The sequence below is a fragment of the Stigmatopora nigra genome, chromosome 6, assembly GCF_051989575.1.
Source record: "Stigmatopora nigra isolate UIUO_SnigA chromosome 6, RoL_Snig_1.1, whole genome shotgun sequence".
NCBI lineage: Eukaryota > Metazoa > Chordata > Actinopteri > Syngnathiformes > Syngnathidae > Stigmatopora > Stigmatopora nigra.
In genome coordinates this window covers 14,213,198-14,237,070 of record NC_135513.1, presented here as the reverse complement: position 1 = coordinate 14,237,070, position 23,873 = coordinate 14,213,198, and the positions used below count along the sequence as shown (strand labels likewise).

General features: G+C 35.1%; 2 protein-coding genes across 2 annotated transcripts; one reads left to right on the top strand and one right to left on the bottom strand.

The window, feature by feature from the left end:
- Positions 1-1,161: 1,161 nt before the first annotated feature.
- On the bottom strand, positions 1,162-17,910 carry LOC144198231 (centlein-like). The gene is made up of 9 exons (XM_077719142.1): positions 17,718-17,910; positions 12,781-12,869; positions 9,283-9,367; positions 8,296-8,430; positions 5,299-5,490; positions 3,878-4,011; positions 2,246-2,408; positions 1,248-1,484; positions 1,162-1,188 (listed from the first exon to the last, which is right to left on the bottom strand). Exons 1-9 carry the CDS (start codon positions 17,796-17,798, stop codon positions 1,162-1,164), a joined length of 1,143 nt encoding a protein of 380 aa, XP_077575268.1. The 5' UTR covers positions 17,799-17,910.
- Positions 17,457-23,590, top strand: LOC144198755 (uncharacterized). Its single transcript, XM_077719946.1, has 3 exons — positions 17,457-17,927; positions 18,877-19,087; positions 23,434-23,590. Exons 1-3 carry the CDS (start codon positions 17,869-17,871, stop codon positions 23,536-23,538), a joined length of 375 nt encoding a protein of 124 aa, XP_077576072.1. The 5' UTR covers positions 17,457-17,868; the 3' UTR covers positions 23,539-23,590.
- The last annotated feature ends 283 nt before the right edge of the window (positions 23,591-23,873 follow it).

Here is a 23,873-nt window from a genome sequence, read left to right as displayed (position 1 = left end):
TAATTGCATATTCCGTAACAAGTTCCTCCGGAACACCTGTTAAATTCTAATGCTGAGGTTGTCGGGGCAGATGTGATTTTAAATTTCAATGTTTGGTTGGAAGTTACCGTCAGAGGTGATCAAAGTGGTGATCGCAACAGGAGCACAAGGCGGGGGAGACGCAGCGCTCATTTGAAAAACAGGCCAGAGTGGCGGCGGCGGCTTTGAACACTTCAGGTAGGGTGGGGGGCTTATTATTATCAGGGTGCACGTGGGGGGGTGGGTAGGTAGGATGAGGGAATTGCAAGAGAAGAATAACATCCATTGTGAGTTGCACAGGTACGTCCGAGTAATGTAGACTATGTTGAACAGATGCTTTTTGGCACATGGTGGATATACTGAGGGGAAATGGTTGAACCTTGAAGGCCTCAAAAGTATACAAAATGTGAAGTTGGATTTAGATTTTGGGGGGAACTGAACTTTTTAAGGACTATTGTAAGTATGGAAGGAAGAGAGGTTGGGGCTTTGTTATGGGTGTGTGAGCTCTGAAGGGGTTTTGGTTGAATTTTTTGGGGGGGAAAGAAGGGAGTGGTGGGGGGAAATGTGAATAAAAGGCTAGTTTTTTTGTTGAAAATATTTAGTTTGATTAAAAAAAGGGAATTTTGGTGGAAAACTTAAATAAAAGACTGGGTTTTTTTGTTGGAAATATTTTGTTTTGATTAGTTTTTGGGAAAAAAGAAGGTAATAGTGGTGGAAAATGTAAATATAAGGATAGTTTTTTTGTTGGAAATATTTTGTTTAAATTATTTTTGGGAAAAAAGAAGGTAATAGTGGTGGGAAATGTAAATAAATGGCTAGCTTTTTTGTTGGAAATATTTTGTTGAATTAAAAAAAAAAGGTAATACTGGTGAAAATGTGAATAAAAGGCTAGCGTTTTTGTCGGAAATATTTTTTTTGATTATTTTCGGGAAAAAAGAAGGTAATAGTGGTGGAAAATGTGAATAAAGGCTAGCTTTTTTGTCGGAAATATTTTGTTTGGATTATTTTTGGGAAAAAAGAAGGTAATAATGGTGGGAAATGTGAATAAAAGGTTTGCTTTTTGTTGGAAGCATTTTGTTTTAGTCACTAACCTTAAAATTCCTTCAAAAATGTGAAGTTGCTATAATCGGGACCTATCTCAAATTACTCGTATGTCGAGGTACCATTGTACTAGAAAATTAGAATAGACAAAAATATCATAATTTAAAAAATAGGTGTTGAACTCTTACCTTTAAGTTGGTTTGTCTGTTGTATGAGAAGCAAAGTGTTGTTTTTTGCTGTTGCTTTGGTGATTCCTGCTGTTTCTCCTGTTGTTGTTGCTGTTGTTTTTGTTGTAGTTGGGCTTGTAGTTGTAATATCTGCTTCTCTTTCTGGGCCAATTGGCTGCTCAACTCTTGGTGGCTCTTCCTTAGCTCAGCCTCACTTGACATGAGGCTTTGGTAGCATTGGCTCAATTCGCTATACAACTGTCAAATATATATGTGAATCACTATATTAAAGAGCATCATTTCACATGGTATTTGTATGGTGTTCATCGTTTATCTGATTTTAGTCCTATTAAACACATTTTAGTACTATTAAACCACTAGTTATTTGTTACTTTGTTAATAGATGGCGAATTAAAACAAATAAAAATGTTTTTCCAATCCATTAACCTGTTTTTGGTGTTTTTTTAGAGGGTTGGAACGAATAAATTTGTTTTGTAGTTCATTTCACTGTGAAACATTCGTTTGAGTTACGAAAAAATTGACATACGAGCTCAGTCCTGCAACGAATCAAGCTCGTATCTCAAGGTATCACTGTACGCCTCATCTGAATCCATTTCTCCCTTTTCTATTCGATTTAACTTATTTTTCAGTGTCTCCATCGTAATTCAAGTTAATTTAAATTAGTTTTTGTGATGTTACGAGCGCGTTGCCATGCAAAAAGTCAGATTTTAGTCCTATTAAACACATTTTAGTACTATTAAACCACTAGTTATTTGTTACTTTGTTAATAAATGGCGAATTACAACAAATAAAACATTTTTTCCAATCCGACAACCTCTTTTTGGCGTTTTTTCAGAAGGTTTTCGAACATATTAATTAGTTTTTAGTTCATTTCAATGGGAAATGTTCCTTTGAGATACAAAAATATTAGTGGACCATACTTCCAACATGTTTCTCATTGGTTAAATGCATATATTCCCATGTTAAAAGCCAATTTTACCACATTTTTTTGTAAATACCTTCTGACAAGAAGTATTATCCACAGCATGGGCCTCTTCTTGGTTCCTCAGAATTCTCTTCGTGTCCACATTGAGTCCTTCCAACTCCTTGATCAGTTGTCTCTGCGCCTCGGCGTGTTCGGTACTGCGTTTATACGACGTCTGCACTTCTGCCAACTCGCACCTGAGGGCGGCGTGACGCAAATTAATTTCGGCGCATCTCTGTGACCGATAAAATCCGGGATAATACGGATCAATTCCCAGAGTTCCTACGGAATTACAAGCGGAAAGTGCTCCTCTAACGCGCCGAGCCGTCGTTAATCACCGAGCTAAAACCTTGAGAGGCCTTCACCCGCCGCCTTTCCGAAATGTGACTGACACATCAGAGCGTAGCAGCCATTAAAAGAGAAACGTAGTTACAAAAAAAAAAGGCTTGAGATTACCTCTAAGGCTTCTAAAAGGTTCCCAGAGTTTTTATCATATCGACTATAGCTTAGGCAAAGCCTGGCCCGTTTCCCTTTTCAACCTCCTTTAAAGCGCATTCACTACATGAGGCTTACAGAGTGGCTTTAGGTGAGCTGTGCTCGGAAATATCGCTGTCACCCCCAAGCCTTGACACTAAAAGGAATGTAGTACTTGACACTATCCACATGCATGGAGTCTTTTATTTAGGATGGTGTTAGCTAGAAGAGTCAACTACAGTGGTACCTTGATGTATGAGAAATTATAGATATGATATTTTTTAGTGGTTTTTGGCGGTAGTGCAGGGGTAGCGGTAATGTCGACTCGATTTTATGTGGGGTTGGGTGTTTTAGATTTTTTTTTTAAAGAACTGGATTAAAAGCCCTGAATATTGTTTTTTGTAGATTTAAAACTGTTTATTTTAGTTTTTTTATATATATTTTTTTAGATTTTACTAAATGATTTTTGAACTAAAAACATGGAAAAATGATTAAAAAATTATAATTATGGATTTAAAGAACTGGGTTAAAAGTTCTGAATGTTCAGTTTTTTTGTAGATTTAAAACTGTTTATTTTAGTTTTTTTTGTATATTTTTTTTAGATTTTACTGAATTATTTTTGAACTAAAAACAGAAAAAAATGATTAAAAAATTCAATTTTTTGAGTTAAAGTACTGGATTAAAAGCCCTGAATATTCAGTTTTTTATAGATCTGAAACAATGTTTATTTTAGTTTTTTTTAATATATTTTTTTAGATTTTACAAAATGATTTTTAAACTGAAAACAATTTTATATGCATTTATACTCTTCATTTTAATTTGATCCTAAAACAAAGTCAGCACTCATTTCAATTTGTTCATGTTATGTTACGAGCGCGTTACCATGCAAAAAGTCAAATTTTAGTACTATCAAACACATTTTAGTACTATTAAACTACTAGTTATTTGTTACTTTGTTAATAGATGGCGAACTAAAACAAATAAAAATGTTTTTCCAATCCAATAACCTGTTTTTGATGTTTTTTTAGAGGGTTGGAACGAATTAATTTGTTTTTTAGTTCATTTCTATGGGAAACGTTCGTTTGAGTTACGAGTAAATTGACATCCGAGCTCAGTCCTGGAACGCATTAAGCTCATATCTCGAGGTACCACTGTATTTCTATCTCATGAGTACTGTGGAGTGTCATTTTACCTGAGTTTATGAAGCTGATCCTCTTTTGTTGCCAACTCCTGTTCTTTGATGGAGATGCAAGATGCCAGGGTGCTGTTACGGATCTGGATTTTGGAGACCTCCTGCTGGGTGTTGTGGACTTCTTCCTCAAGTTCCTGGTAAGGAATTATCTTATTGTAAGTAGTTTTATTTGTAAAGAACCGGTAAATAAATACTTAATTATGGATCATGTATAAAGGGACAAAAAAATGTTTATCTTAGCTGTTTTTACATATTTTTAGATTTTAACAAACACAAAAACACAAAAAAATGCTAAAAAATTACAATTATTGATTTAAAAAAGCCCAAATCAGTAAATTTAACATCCATCTATACTCTTCATATTAATTTCATCCTAAAACAAAAAATCACCCCTCATCATTTACCTTCCTGGACCACAAAAAACAATTCAGCGGACCAGATGTGGCCTGCAAACCTCCACTTTGGCAAAAACAAACCCACTGCCAATTGAACCCTCTATCTCCCGACTAACCAAATCTACTCCATCCACCAAAATAGGTAACTCCCTAGCAAAAAAATCACCTTTCGACCATCCACAAACTTCCCGGACCACAAAAAAACGATTCAGCGGACCAAATTTAGCCCGCGAACCTCCACTTTGCCAAAAACAAACCCACTATCAATTGCACCCTCTATCTCCCGACTATCCAAGTCTACTCCATCTACCAAAATAGGTAACTTCCTAGCAAAAAAAATCACCTTTCGACCATCCACAAACTTCCCCGGACCACAAAAAAACGATTCAACGGACCAAATTTAGCCCGCGAACCTCCACTTTGCCAAAAACAAACCCACTGCCAATTGAACCCTCTATCTCAGCACTATCCAAGTCTACTCCATCCACCAAAATAGGTAACTTCCTAGCAAAAAAACACCTTTCGACCATCCACAAACTTCCCCGGACCACAAAAAACGATTCGGCGGACCAAATTTAGCCCGCGGACCACCACTTGGCCAAAAACAAACCCACTATCAATTGAACCCTCTATCTCAGCACTATCCAAGTCTACTCCATCCACCAAAATAGGTATTTTCCTCGCAAAAAAATCACCTTTCAACCATCCACAAACTTCCCCGGACCACAAAAAAACGATTCAACGGACCAAATTTAGCCCGCGAACCTCCACTTTGCCAAAAACAAACCCACTATCAATTGCACCCTCTATCTCCCGAGTATCCAAGTCTACTCCATCCACCAAAATAGGAAAAATCACCTTTCCACCATCCACACAAACTATGTTTCTTTGCTGCTGTGATTGTTTACTTCCATTGTTACAGAGGTAAAAAGATCACAAATGTCAAGGTGCACCAAAAAAAAAAAAAAAATGGACGCCATAGAGGACACAAGGACCATACTAGGTGTGTGTGTGTGTTATTCAAACCTTAACTCTGGCCTGAGAAGCCTCCCTCTGGTCACGGTGTTGCTTGGCCTGCTTGTGGTTCTCCTCCAGGTCAGCTCGTAGGGCGACACAGCGGGATGTTAATCCCCCTTTCTCCTCCTCCTCCTCCTCCAGTGCACGCGCTGCCTGCTGCGCCTCCTCCTCCTCTTTCCTCCCACACTCCGTCTTCAATTCCTGGACGAGGATGAGGGGAGGTGTGCGTGTCAGGAGGAGAGGTCGAGAAGGGCCAAATAAACAATAGCGCCGGAAAAACAAAAGTTATTACGGGGGAGGTTTGAGACCCCCCCCCCCCCCCTTGTGTTTGTATGATTGTTTGCTAAGTCAAAAAGTTCCCATCATTTTTTGCACTATTGCCAGATTTCACATTTGTAAATGACATTTTATTGTGTTTTTTGTTAAATTCGGAGTGGTTAACCGCAAGGTATTATTTGAACTTACTCTCAGGTGCATTTTATTCCATTATTGAGCGGTATTTTTTGGTTTAAAACCTCCAGAATCTTAGTCTGAGTCTGCAGAAGGTCCCCATCTAGTGGATTGGCTGTATGTGGCTCCAGTTTTTTTAACTAGGTCTACAATTTCTTGTGTGTCTTGTGATTGTCTTGCTACTGCAAACAAGAAATTTCACGAATACCTGATGAAATCAAGTTCTAATCTAAATCTAATCGATATCTAATCCAATCTAATCCAATCCAAGCAAATATAATAAAATAAAATCCAAGCAAATGTAATATAATAAAATCCAAGCAAATGTAATATAATAAAATCCAAGCATGTATTATATAATAAAATCCAAGCAAATCGAATATAATGTAATCTAATCTAATCCAAATAAAATTTAATCTAATTTAATATAATTTAATCCAAGCAATTATAATCTAATACAATCCAAGCAAATCTAATCTCATTTAATCTCATCTAATCCAAGCAAATCTAATCTAATTTAATCTCACCTAATCCAAGCAAATAATCTAATTTAATCTAATCCAAGATAATATAATATAATATAATCCAAGCAAATATAATCTAATCCAAACAAATTTAATATAATCCAAGCAAATATAATCTAATCTAATACAAGCAAATCTAATATAATCTAATCCAAGCAAATCTAATATAATCTAATCCAAGCAAATATAATCTACTCTAATCCAATCAAATCTAATGTAATCTAATATAATCTAATCTAATGATCACTGCCATCCCTCCCTTTCCAAATAAATTTGACGCCTAAACCTGTCAAAGGCACTGAAACATGCCCAGTAAAATTCAGTTTGTACACATTTTTAACTTATTATTTCACAATTACATCTATTCATAATACAAATATATAAATCCGCTACAGAAACCACATTTTACGAAATTATTTTCTTTACACAAACACAGAAGCTGGCCCTTTAAAAGGTCAAACGAAGCCATGTGCTAATTTCCATTTATCAAGAGTCGAGACATAACCAGACAAATATCAACAAAAAAAACTAATGATGTCAAGGGTGTGAACAAGCAGAACGAATATGTAATGATCACCACAGCTTTCATATTTTGCTTTTTTTTCTTATTTTGTCTCAGGAGATTCGTACCCGATACACTTATTGGCCAAGGTCACCTGCGCTAGGCCGGACACATGCAGGTATCTTTAGCGCTAATGAGAATGGCGCTGACTCCAAGACCCATTAGACTCCCTTTCTGATGCTGTCCTCCTGCCATTTCTCGCCGTGAGTCCGAAGCAAAACTGCGAGAGGACCGTTCCGCTATCAATTAATCATAAGCGGGTCCTGTGCAACCATAATTAAGGGGAGGCCGAACCATAACACACTCTTTCCCACTCTCCTCCCTACTGACGGAATCATTAAGTATTAATCCGTAAAGTTTCCAAAGGCCTTCCTTCCATTTTTTTTACCGTTAAGTATTCTCTGTTGTCTGTGGCATGATAAATGTGTGTTTTTTTTGTAAGAAAGGCCTTTTTTGTGTAGTTGTCGCCGTGAAAATTGTTGGACTAACCCTAACTTTTGTGCCAGGGGGGCCATATTGACTTTAAAAATGTGACAGATGGGCGGGGTCAGGACAGGATATGATACATGTAAAAAAGTGCATCCGTTAACAGTATGTATGAAGCATAAAGAGAAAAAAAGGACTAAAGTGTTAATAAACTTATCACTTGTCATTGAAGTAAAAAGTATAAAGTACTACAAAGTCAAGTAAAAAGGAATGTATTAAGAAATATTAAAATGTTATTTAAAAAAAATGGAGGAGTCGTAAAACACAAAAAAAAACATAAGAGTGGACAGAAGTACTGCCATTGGCTTCCGTGTGATGGCGCCATCTTGAAGAATAATAATAATTTCTACCAAAAAAAATTATGATAATTTCTACAAAAAAAATTATGATAATTTCTCCCAAAAAAATTATGATAATTTCTCCAAAAAAATTATAATTTCTACAAAAATATGATAAATGTGAAGTATAGAAGGTATTCTTTATACTTTTATGCTGTATAGTCACTTGGATAGAATTTTGCGGAGCCTAGTGGTAAGTTTCCTTCATAACACCTATGAGTTAGGGGCATGTCATTTACTAAGACACGCCCATTTCTTTGTGTCACTTCGTCCCGCCTTAAGTTTGTACCTAGGTCACATGACCCTTTGTTAATAAAAGGGGCTACTCTGTTGGAGGTCGGGAGGGATTGGAACTGGTCAGGCAAGGAGATGGACTCATCTCCAAGCGCTGGCACCTCCCGACCCCTCCCTCAGCTGATGTCTTTGAAAATCTCATCAAGCCGACTCTGCGTGTGCTACCTCTGATCCGAATTATTGAATGTATATGGTTCTAAACCTGACAATAATTTCCCCCAAAAATATAATAATAATTTTAAATATATATATATAAAAAAGAATTTTTTTGACAACGTCGGCGGGCCCGATTAAAAGGCCTAGCGGGCTGAATGTGGCCCGCGGGCCGTAGTTTGACCATCCCTGGACTAACCTGAAGTTGAGTGTTCTTGTCAAGGAGTTGTTGACGTAAATTTTGCAGCTCGCTTTTCATTAAAGAAGCTTGTGGGTCAATTGCAGGGCGTCTTTGGAGAAGCTTGTTTACCTCTTGTTGCTTCTCTGACACTCTCTGTGAAAGGGAGATAAATAACAAATTGTTATTTTAATATACGACAGTGGTGGTTTTTTACTGTTGGTTTTCAGTTTTTTCCATATATAAGGCGCACTGGATTATAAGGCGCATTGTCTATTTTGGAGAAAATTTAAGACTTTTAAGTGCACCTTATAGTGGTGAAAATACGGTAATTGCTATTGACTTCCAGGTATGAAGCACTCACTCACTACTTTACAGTCACCTCTAGAACCAGCCATTGTTGATGTTTTGGATTTTTTTGTATAAAATCTTGCAGTGGGGGAGGAGCTATATGATGGAAGATTTTGTAAACTAAGATGGCATCTGCATATTTAACAGTATTGAGTATTCAGTTCAGGCGTTTGTGTTTTTTTAATATCCGGCAGTGGTGGTTTTTCGTTTTTGGTTTTCAGTTTGTTCCATATATAAGGCGCACTGGATTATAAGGGTCTATTTTGGAGAAAATGTAAGACTTTTAAGTGCGCCTTATAGTCGTGAAAATACGGTAGTCTACAAATCCACTACCTTATGTGAGCGTGCACTGGTCTCAAATAACACGCTGCTCTGGGATACAATTAATTGCCACAATGGAGGAAATAGGTCTGATCCATCCACATAGTGGATTTAGCTCCTTCCAAATTGCCGAGCTTTAATAGAGATTCAAACACGGGACCATCCAATACATTCAAACGTTCATAATGAGGTCGAAGTGAACAATTTGAACGCCGTTTGTGCTTAACTAGCCAGAAAAAAGCTTCGTTTTTCGACGTCTAGGACAAAAAGCATCCCTAGATGCTTAAAAATCTAAGCTTATGGCATTTAAAAAATAAAAATAAAGTAGTGTAGTACCATTTCTAGATCCTGGATCTTGAAATCTTTAGCCTGCAGGATTTCCAGAACTTTCCTGTCCTTCATTTCGCCTTTATGTCGTTCACTGGAAGATAGAATGATGAGATATTTGCAGGTGTAGTGACTGACAAGATAGATTATGTTAGGTAGAAGTGATTTTTGGAAGTTGGTTTGAAAAAGGACTATTATGGAGAAATGTAGCGAAATGGCAAAACATGGGTAGACTGGGCGGAACTAATAAGTCACGAAGCTCTCTTTAGAACATTGTGAAGTGATCTCGTCAGGGTCTATTGGAGCAAGAGACATAATGGAAGATCAACTTTTTAGTTCTTTAATAAGTGGCTAGATGTACAAACTTTAGTGAAGTAATACCTGACTTGGATAAAACCTGAAATTCTACCAAAAAGTCAAAAAGTGCGATAATTTCGCTCACCTTAAAAGCCTATTTTATGACTATGAAGTATGTTCAATAGACAATATTTTGAATGTACAGTGGTACCTTGAGATATGAGCTTAATTTGTTCCAGTTCCGAGCTCGTATGTCAAATTTTCCGTAACACAAACAAACTTTTCCAATTGAAATGAACTAAAAAACTAATTTATTTGTTCCAAAACTCTGAAAAGACAGCAAAAACATGATATTGGATTGGAAAAAATGTTTTTATTTGTTCTAATTTGCCATCTATTAACAAAGTAACAAATAACTAGTGGTTTAATAGTACTAAAATATGTTTAATAGCACTAAAGTCAGACTTTTTGCATGGTAATGCGCTCGTAACATAACATGAACAAGTTTTTAGTTTCAATTTTTTTTAGGAAAATCTAAAAATATTTTAAAAAAGCTAAAATAAACATTGTTATAGATCTATAAAAAAACTGGATATTCAGGGCTTTTCATCCAGTTTTTAAATCAATAATTATAATTTTTTTTAATCATTTTTTCTGTATTTTTAGTTCAAAAATAATTTTGTAAAATCTAAAAATATATAAAAATAGTTTTAGATCTATAAAAAACTGAACATTCAGGGTTTTTAATCCAGTTCTTTAAATCAATAATTGCAATCTTTTAATCCATTTTTCTGTATTTTTAGTTCAAAAATCATTTAGTAAAATCAAAAAACATATTTAAAAAAGCTCAAATAAACATTGTTTTACATCTACAAAAAAACTGAATATTCAGGCCTTTTAATCCACTTCTTTTAATCCATTTACAACACAAAAAAATCTAAATATATCTAAAATAGTCCCGCCCACATAAAATCAAGTTAACATTAAACCCGAGTCTGCCACCCATCTTTCCACCACCACCAGACTGAACTTTCCCCTATCCTCTCTCTTATCTCAAATCTCGTTCACTTCTATGATAGACAAAAACAGCTCATCAATTGGGGACCAACCGGTTCATTCCAACTCCTCCAGGCCACCAGGGCCCCCCAAAAAACCTCGTCTTCAAGGCGTCTCTTTTACCTCTTCTGATCATCCTTTTTCCCTCGACAGACACTTGAAATAAGTATCCGGGAAGTCCCCCAGGGGTTAGAAGATGGCCTAGTAGCTACATATCCCCCCCCCCACAAAGCAACCAATCGCGGCAGTGAAAAAATCCAAGGAGGGGGGCTCCCAATGGGAACTTATGCTTGACTGGAGTCGACACAATTACCATGTCAATATCCTCCTGCGCATCAGGTGATACTGTATACACGTACGACGATCTCTGGGTGGATGTTCCCTTTGGTGGTCTCGGTGGAGAAGTATACTTTGATGGGTTTCCTAAGGGGATGTGAGCTAACTGAGGAGGATGTTTTAGGTGGGGGGGGGGGGGGCGGGGGGGGGGGGGGGGACAGGAGGTACCTGTGTTGAGGAAGTCTCTTTATGTGATGTTTATTTTTTACTTGTGTTGTTTTGGTTAAATGATAATAACTCTCAGGTATGGTTGACAATGAGGACTTGTGGTTGGGTAAGCCAGTATGATTTTGTGGGGCATGAGTGCTGAATTTCGGGTTTAGGATGAAATTAAAATGAAGAGTATAGATGGATATTAAATTTCCTGATTTTTGCAATTTTTTAATCAATAATTGTCATTGTTTAATTAATAATTGTAGTTTTTAATCAATAATTGTCATTTTTAATTAATAAATGTAGTTTTTAATCAAAAATTGTCATTTTTAATCAATAATTGTCATTTTCAATCAATTATTGTCATTTTTATCAATTTTTTGTGGTTTTAGTTCAAAAATGGTTTGGTAAAATGTAAAAATATATTTAAGAAAAGCTAAAATAAACATTGTTTTAGATCTATAAAAACAGAATTTTCAGGGATTTTAATCCAGTTCTTTAAATCAATAATTGTAGTTTTTAATGATTTTTTTCTGTTTTTTTAGTTCAAATATTTTTTTTAAAATCTAACAATATATTAAAAAAAGGTAAAATAAACATTGTTTTAGATCAATAAAAAGACGGAATATTCAGGGCTTTTAATCCAGTTCTTTTAATCCATTTATATAAAAAAATATCTAAATATTATATAAAAAAATGGTCCAGCCCACATGAAATCAAATTGATGTTATTGATTTAAAGAACTGGATTGAAATCCCTGATTATTCAGTTTTTCAAAGATCTAAAACAATATTTATTTTAGCTTTATTTTATATATATATATTTAGATTTCACAAAATAATTTTTGAACTAAAAACACAGAAAAAATTGATCAAAAAATGACAATTATTGATTTAAAAGGGGGAAAATGAGCATGATTTATAACAGCCCACTTCAATCATTCAGTACCAAATCTCCCATATAAAACATTAATGTCACCATATAAATTAAAAAAACAATGTCGCCACATTCCACTATGAATACCCCTAAAAAAAATTCCACAGTAGCTCCAAAAACACACCCAAAAAAGATCTTAAACCACATCCAAACACAAAAAAATCAAAATATCAATGTGCTTTAGATTAGACGACTTCTTCATACAGACAAAAAAATGTTAACTTTAAAAAAGTAAGACCCCGAAAAGTCAAAAGGTGGCATAAATATGCGTATATCTACCAAAAAATCCCGCCCTTGGATCTATTCCCGAACAAAAAAGTACCCTAAAAACAGAATCCTATATTAAATTACATCCATACACATGGGTATTGTCAAAAAAACTGTCCATATTTCATCTTTTGTGAACATTCCCATGCCACTGATCTTTCTGTGGCTTAACTATTCTGTGAAAAAGGTCATATTCAATCTCAATTTATCCTTTTAAAGACGGCATGTCCACAAACGGGAGCCGTGTAAGAGTGTTTTCATTAAAAAAGTTTCCATGGCTGAACGGCAATGTGGAGGATAACGGGGCTTAAATCGGCATCTGCGGCAAATTCCGTTCCTAACCCCCAGTAGAACGGGCCAAGGTGCCTTTTTTACGTCCAACGAGGGACTTTGGCGCTTATCTCGTAGCGCCGTAGAGGTTAAAAAAAATAAAATATACAGGTGTGTGGGTTACTTACTTACCGCTCAATGACCAGGCTCACAGCTTGGGTCAAATCTGGATGTTCTACTTGGAGTCGTTTCCAAAGGGACCACACAAAGTCTTTATCAGCCTGAGAAAAATAGGAATGAGTTCAGTTATTCTTAATTGGCTTGAAATTGCATATCTCTAGTATCATTTTAACTTAATTTATGCACAAATAGAGGAAATGGAGCCGATTTTAAAAGCATTCAATGTGTTTTCTCGTATATAAGTCGCGTCTGCGTATAAGCCGTACCCTTAAAATGGCCTAAAATTGTTGAATTTCACAATTTAAGAAGTATTCAATGTATTTTCTCGTATATAAGTCGCGTCTGAGTATAAGCCGCACCCTAAAAATGGCCTTAAAACCGTTGAATTTCACAATTTAAGAAGTATTAATTGTATTTTATCGTATATAAGTTGCGTCTGTGTATAAGCCGCACCCTTAAAATGGCCTAAAATCGTCGAATTTCAGAATTTAAAAAGTATTCACCGTATTTTCTCGTATATAAGTCGCGTCCGTGTACACTTTTCAACTAAAAAAGCCAAATTTGTCACTAATTTTTTATAAATGGATTAAAAGAACTGGCTTAAAATCCCTGAATATTGAGTTTTTATTGATCTAAAACAATTTATTTTAGCTTTTTTTAAAATATATTTTTAGATTATACTTTTTAAAACTAAAAACAGAAAAGAATGATTAAAAAATGACAATTATTGATTATAAAAGAGGAAAAAAATCAGGAAATTTAGTATACATCTATACTCTTCATTTTAATTTGATCCTAAAACATAAAGTCGGCAAAAAAAATGATTAAAAAAATGACAATTATAGATTAAAAAGGGAAAAAAATCAGGAAATTTAATAAACATCTATACTCTTCATTTTAATTTGATCCTAAAACAAAAAGTCAGCACATGATTTACTTTCCCGGACCACACAAACTGATCCAGCGGCCCAAATTTGGCCCCCGGGCCACCACTTTGACAACCGCACACTAAAGCAACACTTTCCCTTGGCTTATCTCCAATAAGCAGCAAAACATCTCATCTTTCTTTGACTTAAAAAAAAAAACTAAAATGAAGAGGAATTGCTGATGACATTAGCATAGCGAAGTCGATCAATAATTGAAGACATCTTGTACAAAATCATTTTTTGATCGGCCCGAATCAGTCGTGAACGTCTCGGAACGCACGCGTCTGGGACGTGACCTTCGACTCAAGGGGAGTTTGCATTGGCACTTGTCGTCATCAACTATTTATAACCAACAAGGATGGGCTGGCATCCATTTTGATGGCGAATATTCCATTTCTTCATTAATCAAATACTCTCTAAAATCTTGTTTTTCAGATATTTTCCCCCAAAAACCTCCAAACTGATGACAGAGTGACTCATCCTCAAATCGACCAATCCCGAGCTGCCCTGACACATTACCAATTCAAATAATCTCTAGAGTTTTTATATTTATTATTTTATCCAAAGCTGCATTTCATTTAATGAGCGACATCTAAAAAAAAAAAAAAAACTACATATCTGACATTAAAAGAGCGAATTATGCCAAATCGACTTGATATAAAATTATCTGATAAATTATGTTCACATCATCACAAGATAAAAGTCATCCCTCCCACTGGAATCCACTGGTCTCCAATTAGTACATGAATTTTAGCCCCCCGTCTCAAAAAAAGTGTCTCATCAATTATTTAACCAAATGGCAGAGCGGACCTTGATGAGACCGTGAGGAGAACGTATAAAATAGAAGGACTGTCAGACTGTGCTTTTTTTTATTTATATATATATATATATATATATATATATATATATATATATATATATATATATATATATATATATATATATATATATATATATATATATATATATATATATATATATATATATATATATATATATATATATATATATATATATATATATATATATATATATATATATATATATATATATATATATATATATATATATATATATATATATATATATATATATATATATATATATATATATATATTTTGCTGCTTTTCTAAATTCCTGCAATGCAGCTAAAGTTAAGTAGCAACAGATAACTTTAGACAGCTGGCTGATTGGTTAGGACCAATGTTGCCTCTAATTTTGGTCTAAATTTGGCAAAGTTTTTGGCCCAGTGGGGGCCATATTGACTTTAAAAAAATTGCCAGATGGGCGGGGTCAGTACAAGATTGGATACATGTAAAAAAGTGCATCCGTTAACAGTACATATGAAATATAAAGAGGAAAAAATGGACTAAAGGATTAACATACTCATTAGTCATCGTTATGGTAAAAAGTATAAAGTACTACAAAGTCAAGTCAAAAGGAATGTTTTAAGAAATATTAAAATGGCATTTAAAAAAAGATAGAGGGGTTGTAAAACACAAAAAAAACAAATAAGAGTGGACAGAGATACTGCCACTGGCTTCCGTGTGACGGCGCCATTTTGGGGAAAAAATAAAAGAAAAACATTATTTGGACAACGTCGGCGGGCCAGATTAAAAAGCCTAACATATTTACCGTATTTTCACGACTATAAGGCGCACAGCGTTATAAGGCGCAACCTCAATGAATGACATTTTTCCATATATAAGGCGCACTGGATTATACGGCGCACTGTCTATTTTGAGGAAAATTTAAGACTTTTATGTGTGCCTTATAGTGGTGAAAATATGGTAATTGCTATTGACTTCCAGGTATGAAGCACTCACTACTTTACAGTCACCTCTAGAGCCAGCCATTGTTGATGTTTTGGATTTTTTTTGTATAAAATCTTGCAGTGGGGGAGGAGCTGTATGATGAAAGATTTTGTAAACAAAGATGGCATCTGCATATTTAACAGTATCGTTTCAGTTCAGGCGTTTATGTTTTTTTTTATACCCGACAGTGGTGGTTTTTCGTTTTCTGTTTTTCCTATTTTTTCCATATATAAGGTGCACTAGATTATAAGGCGCACTGTCTATTTTGGAGAAAATTGAAGACTTTTAAGTGCGCCTTATACTCGTGAAAATACGATACTGCGCGCCATATGATTGCTACTGCGCAGAGAAGACGAGAATAATACGCAATTGCGCAGCCTAGAGGGAACATTGGTCAGGACCCTCATCAGTGCGTGTTTAAACATGTGTTGAATGTGTGTTTGATGGCCGTATGAATTATTCATTTTCCATGTTAAGAAAGTGAAAGACCACGGGCCAAACATGAGCCACTGGAATCCAGCCACACATAGTAATTAAATTAGCATGGGTCTAGCAGGAGCACTTTACTGGCTGACAGATGGGCGCCTTTGTAGTTAATGGCTGTCCCCGAGTACTTCTTGCCAGAGACTTAAGACATCACTAGTGTTCAAATGGCAATATTTAAATGGTACGCTACGGAACTAAAGCCTCGCCAATTAGATGGTCCGTAGCTCTGATCTTGCGGAGGATGGGACCACCAAGGATGGAGTGAGAGGGGGAAAGGCAGTTTGTATTAAGGGGAGCAAGAATATCAGTGGGATGAGGACAGTGTCCATATTGCCTGTTTGTCCATATTAAAAGAATGTTATGTATTATGTAGATTGAGGTAGGGATGTCCAGATTTGATTGTTAGTGTTGGTATTTAATTAGGGGTGTTTTTGTAGTATGGGATTTTGTCATTGATAAAGGATGGGTGTCAAAGTGGCGGCCCGCGGGCCAAATTTGGCCCGGAGCATCATTTTTTGTGGTCCGGGAAAGTAAATTATGAGTGCTGGTTTTCTGTTTTAGGATCAAATTAAAATTATAGATATAGATGTATATTATATTTCCTGATTTTACCCCTTTGAAATCAATAATTGTCCTTTTTTAGCCATTTTTCAGCATTTTTAGTTCAAAAATAATGTTGTAAAATATAAAGATATATAAAAATATTTTCTGTTTTCCTCTAAAATGATAGATACAGATGTATATTATATTTCCTGATTGTCCCCTTATTAAATCAATATTTAGAATTTTTTATCATTTTTTTCTGTTTTTAGATCAAAAATAATTTTGTTATTTTTAGTTTTCCACTTGAATATATTATAAGTCATTATGTAATGAAAACCAAATCATTAAATACATGATCTTCCCTTACTAAGAAAAAAAAAGCATAAATTAAAATTGTATTAGATCTATAAAAAATATTTTGGTCTTTTAATCCATTTATAAAAAATAATTCTAAATATTATATCTAAAATGGTCCGGCCCACATCAAATCAATGTATATACATATATCTAGCAGCATTGAATTTCCCCTAAAGGGATTTTGATCAAAAAATTAAATCCCCAAATTAAAATGAATCAATGCAATGCAAAACAGGAAATGTTACTTTCCTGGCCAAAATATTTAATTGCCTTCTTAATAATGCAAAGATCAATTTCTTCAATTTAAGTGAAATGTGAACACATCTGGTCTTTTCATCTTTCTATTTCAAATTAATTTGCCACTAGCATAAATAATTAATAACAATTTGAACTAAGAACAACTTCAAATGGATTAGACGTCTATTTTTGTCAATGGTACGTAAATTTCAGAAGTTAAGTAAATGGTAAGTGACGCGCCACCTAGTGGTGAGGATGTATTGAAACCCCAGTTCATCATTAACAACCACCTGTGAGCATTTGGAATGAGCAACACGTGATTGCGTCGTTGCATTGAACAAACGTGCAAACAGGTTACTGTGCATCGGAGAAAGAAATATAACGTTACTGTACTCGATTTACTTACGATTTACTTTTTTTGAACATCGCAAAATATCGTAGCAGGCAGAACCACTTATTATTATTTTTTTAGAAGCTTTTACGCATTGCGTTTGGGCAATATGACCCTGTCCTTGAACGCATCTTTGGGCAATATTACTCTGGCCTTGAACCCATCTCGGGCATGCAGATCGTTTTTAAAACTTACTTGGCATTGTATTAACTCATCCGATAAACTCCGTACTTGGTCCTCCAGTGCTAAAATGCGAGAATCGTCCGTGGACGACATTGTAGTTGCAGATCTGTAGTTTAGAAGATGCAGATCTTTAGTTTCTCGTGCTACATTAGCACTTTCCACAATGATGGAGACGACACCGGAGCTAACCCTGCTAGTAAGAGAGAGATCGAGGATAAAAAGGTACGTTTACTAAAAGTTTTTCTCTGGGGGAAGTTCTGTCTCACCCCTGAAGCTTTTCCCGGGACGATCGCTTTTACTTTTAGACATTTATAATGTCAATTTCGGAAATCGGATGCCATGCTGTCAAGACGCCGTCGGGTTATTTTTTTCATTGTTTTGCATGGCTTCCTCGTTTCAAACTAGCCCGCTGTTGCGTGGCTACGTCATCAAAATTGCGACGTTTTTCGACACTTTAGAACAACATATGGTACTGAGGAAAAAGCATTGCACATTAAGCAATTTATTTTCTATGTATTCACTATTTTAGGCAAAAAAAAATATATATACATATTTTCGACCAGAAAAGCCAAAATGCATTTATTTAAAGTAGTGTATGGTGGTTTGTTTGCATTATACCTCTAGATTTTTTGTTTTCCTTCATTTTTTGCCTTAATAATTTGTTTTTTTCATTTAAAAAAAGTAAATACTGTCAATGCATATTCAGCAATTTATCTTATTATTATTCACTCTTTTTAGGCAAAATACATATAAATATGTGCATTATACATCTAGATTTTTTGTTTTCCTGAATTTTTCCCTTTTTAATAATTAGTTTTTTCATCAAAAAAAGACTATCAAAGCATATTTAATTTTTATTCACAATTTTTTAAAGTATTTTTAAAAATATTTTCAGGTAAAGACTATCAAACCATATGAAGCAATTTATTTCTTTTTATTCACCATTTTTTAAAGTATTTTTCAAATATTTTCAGGTAAAGACTATCAAAGCATATGAAGCAATTTATTTTCTTTTTATTCACTATTTTTTACAGTATTTTTAAAAATATTTTCAATAAATCAGGATTAAGAGTCGGTACAAAAAGTTTTTGCAGACTTTATATGTCAATTTTTGACAAAACATCTGTCCCTTGAACAGTTACTAAAAAAAAAAACTTTGATTCCTTTGCAGGGTTTTCTCCAGTGTTGTTGTCAATGGAGGAGGAGGAGTGTACCCCCAATTGCAATCATGCAAATGCAACAGCTTGAAAAGTCCCCAAAGTACCCGACGACAAGCTCCGACACTGTCTCGACACAGACAGGCGGCGCTAGGAGGAGAGGCACAAAAAACGCGACACTCCGCCGAGACTTGTGCTAAGCACTTCTCCGCCTGCCGCCTCAAGGTAAGCGGGGATACTGTCATGCATTAATGGCGTCTTTGGCTTTGATGCCGGGGAAACTGAGCTCTACACTCGATGACAAAAGCCACTTAGGAGCCACACGTAACCAAAGGAACAGTGATTGTACAAAAGCCAGTTGGGATGTCAAGACTCACAGAATGTTTAGTAAAACATCCATCCCGTAGGGTAGAAACTAGACTAGAGATGAAATCGCTCCAGTAACTGAGCACAGTTTGATGCCTTTATCTAGAAAATGGCCTTCGTTTTTAGTTATTAAATGTTATTTAGTTACCGTATTTTCACGACTATAAGGCGCACCGCATTATAAGGCGCACCCTCAATGAATGACATTTTTTCCATATATAAGGCGCACTCTATTATAAGGTGCACTGTATTATAAGGCGCACTGTATCATAAGGCGCACTCTATTATAAGGTGCACTGTATTATAAGGTGCACTGTATCATAAGGCGCACTGTAGTATAAGGCGCACTGTAATATAAGGCGCACTGTATTATGAGGCGCACTGTATTATGAGGCGCACTGTATTATGAGGCGCACTGTATTATGAGGCGCACTGTATTATAAGGTGCACTGTATTATAAGGTGCACTGTATTATAAGGTGCACTGTATTATAAGGTGCACTGTATTTTAAGGCGCACTGTATTTTAAGGCGCATTGTAGTATAAGGCGCACTGTAGTATAAGGCACACTGTATTATAAGGCGCATTGTATTGTAAGGCACACTGTATTATAAGGTGCACTGTATTATACGGCGCACTGTATTGTAAGGCGCACTGTATTATAAGGTGCACTGTATGATAAGGCGCACTGTATTATAAGGCGCACTGTATTATAAGGTGCACTGTATTATAAGGCGCACTGTATTATAAGGCGCACTGTATTATAAGGCGCACTGTATTATAAGGCGCACTGTATTATAAGGCGCACTGTATTATAAGGCGCACTCTATTATAAGGTGCACTGTATTATAAGGTGCACTGTATCATAAGGCGCACTGTAGTATAAGGCGCACTGTAATATAAGGCGCACTGTATTATGAGGCGCACTGTATTATGAGGCGCACTGTATTATGAGGCGCACTGTATTATGAGGCGCACTGTATTATAAGGTGCACTGTATTATAAGGTGCACTGTATTATAAGGTGCACTGTATTATAAGGTGCACTGTATTTTAAGGCGCACTGTATTTTAAGGCGCATTGTAGTATAAGGCGCACTGTAGTATAAGGCACACTGTATTATAAGGCGCATTGTATTGTAAGGCACACTGTATTATAAGGTGCACTGTATTATACGGCGCACTGTATTGTAAGGCGCACTGTATTATAAGGTGCACTGTATGATAAGGCGCACTGTATTATAAGGCGCACTGTATTATAAGGTGCACTGTATTATAAGGCGCACTGTATTATAAGGCGCACTGTATTATAAGGCGCACTGTATTATAAGGCGCACTGTATTATAAGGCGCACTGTATTATAAGGTGCACTGTATTATAAGGCGCACTGTATTATAAGGTGCACTGTATTATAAGGTGCACTGTATTATAAGGCGCACTGTATTATAAGGCGCACTGTATTATAAGGCGCACTGTATTATAAGGCGCACTGTATTATAAGGCACACTGTATTTTAAGGCGCACTGTATTATAAGGCGCACTGTATTATAAGGCGCACTGTATTATAAAAACTGATATATAAAAAAACTGAATATTTAGGGATTTTAATCCAGTTCTTTAAATCAAAAATTGATATTTTTAATCGATTTTTCTGTGTTTTTAGTCCAAAAAACATTTGGTAAAATAAAAAAAAAGAAATCTAAAATATACATTGTTTTAAAAAAACTGAATATTCAGGGCTTTTAATCCACTTCTTTTAATCCATTTAATTAAAAAAATCTAAATATTACATCTAAAAATGGTCCGCCCCAATTGAAATCCACCCTATGCATTTTACCATTGAGATTTTCTCCGATATCAAACCAACGTCAAATATCCCATTCAATAGTAACCAACTCTTCCCTCTTTCTAAAATATTGATCCCATATTCATCACAAGAATCCCCATGAGCTTTAATCCCCCTACTTTTCCCCTCTTTTCCACCAAAAAGACACTTCCAAGTTCCCATCATGTGCACATTTTCGACTCATGTGATCATTTCCCACCATGGAGCACCTTTTGTTTAACTGTTGACCTTCTGGCATGTTCACGAAAGCCATCATAAAAGAAGGATTGATCCATTTTGAAGGCCACCTCCTCAAGGCAAAGGCACAGTATATGTACTCTCTATATATACACACATATATGTCACTTACCCACAGTCCCATGCAGTTCACCAATCTGGATAACTCCACTTAGTGTGGGAACAAGAGGTTTAAGCTTTTCCCCAGAGATCTTGTCCTTTTCTTGCTTAAAAGGGTAAATTGCACTGAGGTGGTTGTGTTTAAAGTTCTTATTTCCCTCGAGTAGAAGAAGAAAAGACCAAGGACTTGGGACATTGATTGGCTAATGTAAAGGTTGGCTTGGTAAAAAAAATATAGAAGTGATTGGAGAAAGTATTCTTGATATTTTGGTAGTTTTTTTAGCCATTTGGAGGACTGTTTCTTTGATAAAATAAGCAGTTAATGTGTAGATTTCTGCCAAGCTGACTATGTTTTGGGTTAAGGAGGTCTTGGGGACGGTACGAATGAGTCGTAATGTGTCGGGGAATGACTGATGGTTGTCCCAGGAGGTATTTGGTTCAATAGCTCATTATCATTAGCATCATTTAGAGTCATTGCTTGAATAATGAACAGTGTGGGACTTGTCACAGTGGCAAATAAACACATTGTATGCTCGTTTACTCATTAAATACTCGATCCTAAAGTAAGACAAGGGTAGACCAGAAGGGATGTGTGTCAAAGTGGCGGCTCGGGGGCCAGATATGGTCCGAGGTATCATTTTGTGGGACCGGGGAAGGGAATTATGGGTGCTGATTTTGTGTTTTAGGATGAAATTAAAATGAAGAGTATAGTTGTATATTAAATTTCATGATTTTTCTCCTTTTAAATCAATAATTGTTATTTTTTTATCATATTTTCTGTTTTTAGTTCAAAAATCATTTTGTAAAATCTAAAAATATATCAAAAAAGCTATAAGAAACATTGTTTTAGATCTATAAAAGTGGAATATTCAGGGCTTTTAATCCATAATTGTCATTTTTTAATCCATTTTTTTTGTTTTTAGCCCAAAAACAATTTTGTAAAATCTAAAAATATTTTTAAAAAGCTCAAATGTTTTAGATCTATAAAAAACTCAATATTCAGGGATTTTAATCCAGGTCTTTTAATCCATTCATAGAAAAAAAATTGAAATATTATATCTAAAATTATTTTTCGAACATTTTTTATAGTGTGAACTGGCTATTTTTTGCTTGAAATAAGATTTTACCATTTTAAAGATGATATTACAAGAAACAATATATAATTTTTAGCTCTAAAACTAATACATATACAATATTATATCTTCTTTTACATTCTATACACTTTAAAGAGTTATTCCACAAAGCCAATATAATACATTGGAAAACCCAATAGGGATTCAGGTGTACCTAATAATATGACCTCCAAGTTTACATCCACACAATATTACACTTGTGGGCATTTGGTCCACTAACGAATATTTAATATCTCATTTAATTAGCAAAAGCCAAGCCGTCCAATATGCAGGCATATGGTCTGCATTCTCCCACGGCCTTGGCCAAATTATGAATATGCATATGGCGGGACCTCAGTAGCTCGTTAGCTCGTTAGCTGCCAATGTATTCAACGTAAACCTAATCCCAGACCTATTTTTATTTTTTTTAGCCCTTGACCAAACACGCAAGTGGACGTTTGGGACGCTTGACTTGCTTGAAAGGACTAACTTGGGAATTAGTTTATGTGGTACACTATTTTCAATGTAATGTATTCATAAACATAACCCATTAAGATTAAAGTATTTGGCTCTCGTACTCTTTGGCGGTTAGTGGAATTGAAATTGTGAGTTAATTCAATTGTATTCACTAAAAAAATTCTATTGTATTCACTAAAAAAATCAGTGGCATTCACACAAAAAAATCAATGGCATTCACACAAAAAATTCAATGGCATTCACACAAAAAATTCAATGGTATTCCCTAAAAACAATTCAATGGTGCTTACTAAAAACAATTCAATCGTACTCGCACAAAAAAATCTATTGTACTCACACACAAAAAATTCAATTGTATTCACACACAAAAATTCAATGGTATTCACTAAAAAAATCAATTGTATTCACTAAAAAAATGCATTTTCCTCCCCATTCAGATTGGATTGGACATATGTTGCCGTCAATGGCAGTTAGACATAACAATTCAATGCCAACTTTCCAAGTTGAAATGGCAATACCAGCTTGAATTGAACTTGAATTGAATTTGAAATGAATTTGAAATGGATTTGAAGCCTCTAAGCATCAACAGACGTCAATAAGGTAAGAACCACAAACTTTAATATAATCTAATGATATGCTTAAATATATATACATATAGTTATGTTTACACTACTGAAAAATATCTGCAGTTTTCTACATTTATTTGAACATGTAAGGGTTTTTTAACTGCTTATCTTATAAAGTGACGCAGTTTGTGATTAGCGCCCTCTCGTGGTAAAGATGAGAATTGTTCCCAGTGTGTAGTTCGTATTTAAGCTTCTTGTGCGGGACATATTCAATGATATTTTCATAATTTGCTGTGGGACTATAAAAACTG

Coding starts and splice junctions, on each gene's coding strand:
- LOC144198231 (XM_077719142.1), bottom strand. CDS start 17,798: ATGTCGTCCACGGACGATTCTCGCATTTTAGCACTGGAGGACCAAGTA. Junction 8,431..9,282: donor AGATCCAGGATCTAGAAATG/GTACTACACTAC, acceptor TCCCTTTCACAG/AGAGTGTCAGAGAAGCAACA. Junction 1,189..1,247: donor ACAGACAAACCAACTTAAAG/GTAAGAGTTCAA, acceptor CTAATTTTCTAG/TACAATGGTACCTCGACATA.
- LOC144198755 (XM_077719946.1), top strand. CDS start 17,869: ATGATGGAGACGACACCGGAGCTAACCCTGCTAGTAAGAGAGAGATCG. Junction 17,928..18,876: donor GAGAGATCGAGGATAAAAAG/GTACGTTTACTA, acceptor ATTCCTTTGCAG/GGTTTTCTCCAGTGTTGTTG. Junction 19,088..23,433: donor TCTCCGCCTGCCGCCTCAAG/GTAAGCGGGGAT, acceptor CTCCCCATTCAG/ATTGGATTGGACATATGTTG.